Here is a 9,985-nt window from a genome sequence, read left to right as displayed (position 1 = left end):
TTTGCTTGCCCTCAAGCAAATCTGTTTTTCACTTTCATGTGGGTCGAACGAAAAACACACTTCCCATTCTCGAGGCATAAGTTAAGGTCTAATGTCCTACCCGGATCTTGATTCTTACAATTTTCGAAATTTTTAGCGGTAAAGTGATTAATCGCATAAAGATGGTTATCCAAGATTAACCCGCCCTTGAAACTAACATATAATACACATCCCTCACAATGTTCTCTCCACTCGGCTTAAAAATTTAGCTAATAGATGATGCATTAGCACTTTTGAAGTAATCACTCAAACCGATTAGAACACGTAACCGCATAGGCTTGCGACTCAATCATTCTCCACCACCGAACACAAATACTAAGCACAAGTCAAAAGGTATTTAAAGGGTTGTAACGGGGCTAGGTTAAGGGTATGGAATAGGATATTTTGAAAGTGGATAAGGTGATGAAAACTCGATTTTTATTACAAAACAACTACGATAAACACGGCTAACTACAAACATCAAACTAGAAGGCAAACATTCTTCGCCCTTTATTCAATCAAACTATAAACACATATTTTTGTGCTTTTCTCAACAATTTTATGTTCTTTTTCATGATGTTTTCTGCATTTTCGATTTTTTTTTTCAAATATAAACCACAACTTTACAAACAAACTAATCCTAAAATCGAATTTTCATCACATGGGTTAAAAACAAAAGGTTTAATGGTCATAGGCTAAATGGGTTGGTCAAATGAGAGGTTTAGGCTCAAAGTTGGCGACTAAGTATAACGACCCTCAAAAATGCCTTAAAACACCCCGTAATCGAAAAACTGAACCCGCGTAACGTTATTTTTATTGAAAAATAAATAAAACAAGTTTTATACGTCTGTCGCGGCCCGCGACAGACTTCATTAAACCCTTCGCGGGGCGCGACAGCCCCATATCTTGCCGGACACTTCTTTTGACACGTGTCATATACGTGTTGAACCTATACTCGTGACCAGTCAAACCTAACCTAGCTAGAGGGGGGTGGCGGCCCGCGACGGTCACAACCTTAGGCTGTTGCTGGGCGTGAGGGACTCCGAAATTAGCTATAAATAGAGCACTCACTGCACAATTCCAAACCGTTCATTTCTCTCTCTCTCAAACTTTCTAGCACGAAAAATAATACCCTAATATCCCTAAAATCACGAAGCTCTGCCCCGTTGTAAGTGTTTTAACCCCTGATCACTGATTCAATACTCTGCCCGATCGATCTTGAGCTCAACAACTGATGCCAAAGCGTTGCCGGATAAAGGCTATGCTTTGTAAACTAAGTTGGTGTTCTGTCTCATGACGTATTGATAATGTTGAATTGGGTTATTATACTAACACGCGTACATTGTGTATTTTTAATAGGAACTCAAGAAAATTATCAGAAAATATCACCAGGAAGCCTGTAGTAAAACCTAAATTTACAACGTGAGTCATTCTCTCTTTTTACTTAAAATGCTTTACAAAATCCTAAATGTTTTTTAGTTATACTTACAGTGATCGAATCTTTGTATTCTACAAATTACTGCCAGTATTATGGGGTTTTGTATACATTACTTGATAATCTTCACAATTGGACAATGGGTTAGCCAATGTGTGATATGACCATAGTCACAGATCCGTCGAGTGACAAGTACTTTGGAGAATTTGTTAGATATAAACATTGTAATCTCCATCTTGATACTGTAAAATATAACAATGTGTCTTTTACAAAAATCGGAATGTACTCACAAGTATTTCTTGCTGATAAAATATTTTTAAAACACGTTTAAGGTAACTTGATGTGAAGCTATTAGAAGCCAACTATTAATGTGGCTATAAGTTACCTAAATAAAAGAAGAAGTATATTTTCAGCAAGTTAGGGTTTATCCCTATAAATACATTATAAGTGAAATATAAGTTTTAGCTCATTTGTTTAATATAAAAAGTTTGGTGTTTGCAAACTTAAAAATTATTTCCTAACTACGGTCCTGATGTTTTAATTCCGCTGCAAATTTAATAAACACCGATACCACCAGCCCGCCTTCGCAGCGCCCGCTCCCGGGGTGGGGTCAGAGGCTGCGACAGAAGATGGTATCAGAGCCAATAGTTTAAGCCATTTAGGTGTTCTTTTAATACCTAAATTTTAAACAATTATGTTAGGAAATTTATATAACTTCTGTGTTATTTTGTGTAGATACATCTTAATATGTATATCATGATTTTATGTTATCCTAGCTTCTCTCTCTAATACATAGTCTCTCTCTAGAATATAGAGCTCACCAAACTTGTTTTGCACCCAATACTAACTAAGAAGCAAAAAAGTATGAGTTTACAATGTGTAGAAACTTTTGTGAAACAAAAACTAAAAGGAGTGAAAAACAATTAAACAATGAAGAAAAAAAAAAAAAAACAAAAGATAAGATGACGATTTAAAGAAATAATTAAGAAAGTTCTTGATCTTATAATGTTAATGAAACAAATACATGGTCAATAAATGCTTTCAATATTTAGTAACGATACAGAAAGAATAGTATATTGAAACAACTATGATTTTAAGTCGCATATGAACCGAGTAAAAAAAGGTATATATATTTTGTAAAATATCACTTGTCGAGTAATGCCATTAACACGAGTCGAGAAATAAAGATATAAGGTTGCAACAAGGGTCCGGGGTGTTTTATATCAAAACATCCAATATGCACTCCTATGGTGCCAAAAATGTATCATGTCACAGGCCGTCCCTGATAAAGAAAAATAAAACTTTTGTGTCTCGTGCGAGACAAAAAAATTGGGCCTCATTCCTATAATATAAACTCATAAATCATGTATCAAAAAACGACAACACAATGATAATTGTAATAAAATAAACTAAACAAAAGTACTGCAACAAAAAGAACTTTAACATGTGCAAACGCATCCAAATTAGTTTGGCAACAGAATTTTTTTATACAAATAAAATAAATAGAACTAAATATTGAATTCTTCTAAGTTTATATTGTAAATGGTTAAATGAGAGATGAGAAATAAAAACATACAAATTTAAACAAGAAAACATGTAAATTTTGTTATGTAAATGATTAAATTAGAAGAAGAAAAATGAAAGAACTTACAAATTTATTGAGGGCCAAATTTAAGATGTGAAAATATATGTTTTTTTAAAACAAATTTGGACCCCTACATATTTAGGGCCTCTGTGCACTGACACCTCTCGCATAGGCCCAAATCCGACCCTAAATATCAATATCAATATCACATATGCTATATCGCAAATGATCGATATGTATGACACTACACGACACCACAACAAAATAAATCATAATTTATTATATCATACGATGTATCCATACACCTTTCAGGCTTTCAAACGATGAAAAGGGATATAATCACGATAGATAAGGTGTGTATCCTACCAAAATGTTCAAAAATAAATAAATGCATATTTTTACAATCAATCTCCATATATCCAAAAACTTACAAGATCAAAAATAAAAATATGTTCAAAAGTCAAAACCAAAATTTGTGACATTTCAATCTGTTTTTCCCACTTATTTGAACTCAGAAGGAGGCATAAAGAAGTCATTATTCAATCCCAAAACATTAAAATGAACCTCCTCAATCTTCCATTTTTCTTCAAGCTCTCTCTTATGATTGGATGAATGTTCTCCATATCTAAAAATCGTTACAGAAGTTTTCCCGCTATGTGCGATATTGACACCCTCGACATATCTATAATCCTCGATCACTGATTCTGTGCTGGTTTCCCAGAAAATGCCGTCCCCATTGTCACCATTAACCGAGAGCAATCTAGAGTCCTCAAACTTGACTAGAAGACCCGATCTTTGGCTAAAGTAACCCCAGATTGTGTGATGTATGATCTCATATTTCGGGTTGGCATGTGCTTCGAGATCAGACTGGCTTGTATCGAGCTTTAGTATAAAGCATTCCTCGTCGTTTATGATCTTTTCGCCTATGCATACTGCTTGAAGAAACAAATCTCCTGTGGACCTTGGGTCCAGTCCCTGGTAGAAAAAAAATGTTTTCAATGAGTTGGGCGGGTTGAGTAACTAAGATTAGGCTCATATTTTGGACCCGGTTTACACGAACTAGATCCATTCCAAAATTTGTATTTTATTTTAATATTTTTATATCAATACTCTAGAATTATATATAAGCTAATTACATTTATACTATAATACTTTATCCTCGTTTCTTTATTATTATTTTTTTTTTATTTTGTTCACAAACTACCTATGAGTATAAGTTATTATATAATATATGTGTCTATTTGAATTTATAAAATAGACACGTCAACCCATGAACTCACTAGGTCAACCTGAACATAAACCATTTAGCAAAACGCATTCGTAGGTTTGACCCAAACCTGTTTAGACCAAGTTAAACCCACAAATTTCATGTTAGGTTTATGTCGCGATCGACACAACTTACTATATTTTACAATAACAATCTTACTATATTTTTGCAAAAACAATTCAGAGGTTGTGGTATAATGATTGCCCCAGCCCCCCAATCCCCACTCCGCGCACACAAAAAAAATGACGTGGGTTCAAGGCATTGCAAATGCGACGTTAGGTAGCACATAGATATAAAAAAAGTTTTTTAAAAAAAGTTTTTACCCGTTATCTTTTACTAGATAACATAACAAATTGTTCATATATACCTGAAGAAATCGACGAAGAGGACGAGGAGGACCTTTGGTAACGGGTCTTAGTTGGTTTGAAGAGTGTCTCCAAGAAATCTTACCACTACTTCCTGAAATAACCTTGCAACCGGAAACTAGTAACTCTAAACACCATAGATTTGGATTCTTTTGCCAAAGAACAAATCCGCCCGTCTCCTCCTTGTTTCGCGTCTTCACGGTCTCATCACCTTGGTGAAACTCCGACGCACTCATCTTCACTTGCCCGATCGCACATACACTTTGTACCAAATTTAAAGCCTGTTGTCCTCCGATTGCGGCCATGTATTGTTGCACTATATATTTTGCTGTTGATGATTCCTTCAAACACATGCAACAATTCATATGTTATTCCTATAGGTGACAGTTTCTGACATGACATGAAAATAATCAGGTCTTGGATTATCATATCTGACTCATTTAACAAACAAGCCGTGTTCAAGCTAATCAAAAGGGTCATGCTTGGGTTGACATGCATTTAATCTATTTAATCAAACATGTTGATCTGCCAACTCGTTACGACATGTTCGACCTATAAATTACACCCATAACCCATATGACGTGTTTACAACCGGTCAACTTAATTGACTTGTTTAGATAAATGTGTTAAACGGGTAGAGTTGAAGTTTTTTACATGAATAATATATGGGTCTTGTACGGGTTCAACAATTCAACCCTGCCAATTTGGCACCCCATATTTCATAATGCAAATAATAAGTAGCTCTTAGAAAGACTATTATGCCCTAGGTAAGCATTTTCTATATCTTGCTTAATGCTTACAATAGAAGAATTACGAATAGAGCGAGCACTTGAATCGTCTAGTTGAATCTGAAGGGGAAGAAGAGGAGACCCGACTACGTAAAGCAAAAAACTAAGCTCGTTATAACTCTTAGCAACGGCGGGAGAAGTCCATTTTTCCGACGTCTGAGCCTTCATCCATGTCGCCATGTTTTGCCATCGTAGGGAAACACTAGTTCCCATGCTCGTAAACATCTCCTCTGGTATTGGTACATCAAAAATAGTTTCCAATGCATCTTCGCGGTCGAAATTCGGGCAAAGTACCCTCATATGTGTTATTTGATTAGGTTATGCAAATTCAAAGGGAAGAAACACTAGTTTGGTTGTTTTTCAATGTTGTTGAAAGACTTAAGTGGTTTGTGATGAGGATGAGAAGGTGAGGGTGTCGTGGGCAAATCACAATTTTCCAAGGGTGCACCTTAATTGTAGTGGTATATGTATGGCCATTATTTACCTTTGCATTTTTTATGCTCTCAATTTGACTGTTCCAATCTCTTTATTGACAAACAAAGTATTAGAAGAAAACTTAATGTCATGTAACATGATAAATTATATTCATATTTTTTTGTTTGGATTTATTAGAGCTACATTTATTAAAAAATGTACAAATTTCAACTTCAATAGATGATAATACACACAATTAAAATACGTGTCAAGCTCAATATATTGGTGCGTTTAACTCTTTTTTTATTTTTGTATTTATTAACCTTTTTTTTATGGTTGTGTTTATTAAAAACCACATATAAGAGTTATGCACACAAAAAGATCCATTTATGACGAACTTGAACTCAAGATGAGCTCGACGATATATGAGGATTATTATACCGGACCCATATATGTACAACGATTCATGGTGAACGGATCCGAGATCAGTTCAGATCCGCGTTAGTTGTGGCAATTAGATTAGAACTCATGAGTCATGACGGGTGCCACCATCGGCCACTACGCTTCACGTATTTTTGTGTGCATAACTCGCGGGCTTTCTATAGGCCTTTTCAAAAGAAAGATCGATCTCGGTGACTGTGACAACTCGAGTTTCCAAGATTCTATCTTCGCATTAATTGCACGTTAATTGATTAAGTTGTTTGTTAAACGACCTGTTTGCCTTGTAATTGTACACGTTGGATTATGTGTTGAGATGTTTGTTGGACTATGTTATCTATTTAATATGATTATGGTGTTTGGTGATATAACATGAAACCTGTTTGCAAAACTAAAAGTATTTAAACCTTGAATGGCCTCGACGAAAAGCGTTTCGCCATCTACACTCCGACGAAACTGAGGAGTGTTTCGCCATCTTTGTCTCGACGAAACAAATGTGTTTCGCCGGCCCAACGTTTCGCCGAAGCCCATTAAGGGCCCAGTACGTTACACGAATATTTATTGTGTATTACGGTTCCATTCGTCACACTTTTAGAAAATAAGAAACCCTAGAGCTCTCTCTCTCCCTACTGACGACAACTGTGTGTCTTCGAAGCCCTTTCCTTCCAACCGATCAATCCATTAGCTCTCCTATTTGGGCCTTGACTGATAAATTGTGAGCAGATACCTTAGCATACCGAGCAAACCAAGGTGAGTTCACACCCTTTCCAAGGCATGGGATTCCCGGTGGGTTGGGAATGGGATTGTATGACTACCCGTACTTTCATCACTACTAGACTACTTACCACCGTCCTCGGAATGAAGGACGCCAGTGCTAAAACCTACGTACCATTGTCCTCGGATTGGGAAGGACACCAGTGTTAAAACCTACGTAAAACCTACGTACTGCTGTCCTCGGTTTGGGAAGGACACCAGCGCTAAACCTACGTACTCGCTACGTACTACTGTCCTCGGATAGGGAAGGGCACTTACGTAAAACCTACGTAAACTCATACTTACTACTGTCCTCGGATTGGGAAGGACACCTATAGCTACAACTAGTCTAGTAACATACAACATAGGAAGCCCCCACTTACTATTGTAAAGGTTTGGGAGCAAGGGTACTGGGTAACGCTTGGTTATGAAACGAACTTACGATTTCTGATACGAACTTATTAACTGAACAATCAATTGTGAACTCGCTCAACTTTGTTGTTGACTCGTTGTTACATGCCTTGCAGGTCGACAGGTATACATGGAGCTTGCACAGGGAGGCGCGGTCGTTGTGGGACATGGACAGTGGATGCCATGTTAAAAACATTATGACATTTCAAACTTAATACTTATGTTGGGTTTTCACATTTATGCTTCCGCTAAACACTTAACTATGTTTTGATTTGAACACCTTTTGTATTGATGGGTTGAACTTTATTTATTACTTACAATGTTCAATATGATTGGTGGCTTGATCCTGGTCAGTCACGCCTCCAAGCGGTGATACTCCGCGTGTGGATTTTTGGGGGTGTGACAGATTGGTATCAGAGCCATTGGTTATAGTGAACTTGGTTTTAATAAGGGAAAAGTTTTTGTTAAAACCAGACTATAACCTGTACAGTGCTCAACGATCCACAACGACGCTTCGCTCCACGTGCAAGACTCAACACTATAGGTGATATGATTCCTGTTTATATTACCTACTTGTTAGTTACATAGAACATTACACATGGTATGCTTAGATAACGTAGTAACTATTGCTTGAAAACTCTGTGTGCTTACTCTCTTCTGTCATCGCACTTTCGCAAACCTCTCTCACTCATGTTTCCTTTAATATGAAGATAATGAGTGGACGTATCAACATGACTCAAGCCCAGCTGGCGGCTTTGATTAACAAACAAGTTGCTGCGGCACTTGCAGCCGCTCAAGCAGGAGGTATACCCTGCAGTCGCAACTCACTCTAGGATCTTTAGATCCTACCCTCATAAGCCAACTCTTGTGTTAACTTTGTCCTGTTCTTATATACACCACAGGCCAGAATGCTCAGCCACCTGTATGCATGTTCAAGACTTTTATGGACTGTCGTCCTAGTACTTTCAGTGGCACTGAAGGGGCCGTTGGACTCCTCCACTGGTTCGAGAAGCTCGAATCGGTCTTCGAGATGTGTAAATGCCCTGAGGCTCACAGGGTGAAGTATACCACTGGTACTCTCGAAGGCACTGCGCTGACTTGGTGGAATGCACAAGTTCTGATGCTGGGATTGGCGGCTACTAATGCCACCCCATGGAATGACTTCAAAGAATTGATCAAGCGGGAATACTGCACTCGTGATGACATCCGCAAGTTGGAAGTGGAGTTCTTTAACCTGAAGATGACGGGGTCAGAAATAGAGGCATATACGAAGCGATCCAATGAACTGGCAGTGTTATGTCCAACTATGGTAGATCCTCCTATCAAGCGCATCGAGCTGTACCTCAAAGGCTTAGTACCAGAGATTCAAAGCCATGTGACCTCTGCCAACCTTGCTACTATTCAGGATGTTACTCGTCTTGCTCATCGTCTCACAGACCAGGCAGTGGAACAGAACAAGCTGCCTAAGCGTATCGGTGCTACTACCACTACTACTACTTCTGCTATTCCCAGTGACAACAAAAGAAAATTGGATGGAGCCCCCAACAAGGGTTCGACTACGGTTCAGTCCCAGGCACAGCAGCGAAAGATCGATGACTACCAGAGTCCTGGTCAGCAATCTTCTAGTAGTCAAGGGCAGGGTGGATATCGAGGAAACCACCCAAAGTGCAATAGATGCAACAGACACCACAGTGGTCAGTGCAACAGGGGTCGTTGTCAGAGGTGTCTCAAGGTGGGTCATGAAGCCAAGGATTGCAGGAGCTCACGGCCTGCAAATCAGAATCGTCAGCAGCAGCAAGCACCGCAGAATCAGCAACAACAGCAGGGCAACAAGGGATGTTTTCATTGTGGCGCTGAAGGTCAGTTCAAGAGACACTGCCCACAGTTAAATCAGAATCAGAACCACAACCAGGGAAACGGAAACAATAACTGAAACAACAATGGGGGAAAAATAATGACAACGGTGCTAGGGGTCGTATGTTCATGCTGGGTCAGGGTGAAGCAAGGAATGATCCTAATGTGGTGATGGGTAAGTTCCTTCTCGACGACTTTTATGTTACTGTTTTATTTGATTCGGGTGCTGATACCAGTTATGTGTCTCTAAAAGTTAGTCAAATGCTTAAACGTACACCAACTCTTTTGAACACCAAGCATGTCGTAGAGTTAGCAAATGGTAAAAGCCTAGAGGCCACACACATAGTTCAGGGTTGTAATCTTGTCCTCGCTGGTCAGACTTTCTCTATCGATCTCATTCCTATAGTTCTGGGTAGTTTCGACATCGTCATTGGGATGGATTGGTTATCTCAACAGCAAGCAGAGATCCTATGCAAAGAGAAGATTGTTCGTATTCCCCGTTCTGGTAAAGAACCTCTCGAAATCCAAGGCGACAAGAGTGGTGCTGTGGTGGGCATCATCTCCTTTCTTAAGGCCCAGAAGTGTTTGCGAAAGGGCCACACTGCTATTTTAGCACTTGTTACTGACGCATCAACAAAAGAGAAGAGATTAGAGGAT

General features: G+C 38.5%; 1 protein-coding gene across 1 annotated transcript; it reads right to left on the bottom strand.

Annotated features, from left to right (window-relative positions):
• Nucleotides 1–3,539: 3,539 nt before the first annotated feature.
• LOC110939038 lies at nt 3,540–5,758 on the bottom strand. The gene is made up of 3 exons (XM_022180939.2): nt 5,471–5,758; nt 4,673–5,011; nt 3,540–4,013 (listed from the first exon to the last, which is right to left on the bottom strand). The coding sequence occupies exons 1-3, from the start codon at nt 5,756–5,758 to the stop codon at nt 3,540–3,542; spliced, it is 1,101 nt and encodes a 366-aa protein (XP_022036631.1).
• Nucleotides 5,759–9,985: the final 4,227 nt, after the last annotated feature.

This window comes from Helianthus annuus, chromosome 5, assembly GCF_002127325.2.
Source record: "Helianthus annuus cultivar XRQ/B chromosome 5, HanXRQr2.0-SUNRISE, whole genome shotgun sequence".
Taxonomy (NCBI): domain Eukaryota; kingdom Viridiplantae; phylum Streptophyta; class Magnoliopsida; order Asterales; family Asteraceae; genus Helianthus; species Helianthus annuus.
This window is presented reverse-complemented; position numbering and strand designations above follow the sequence as displayed.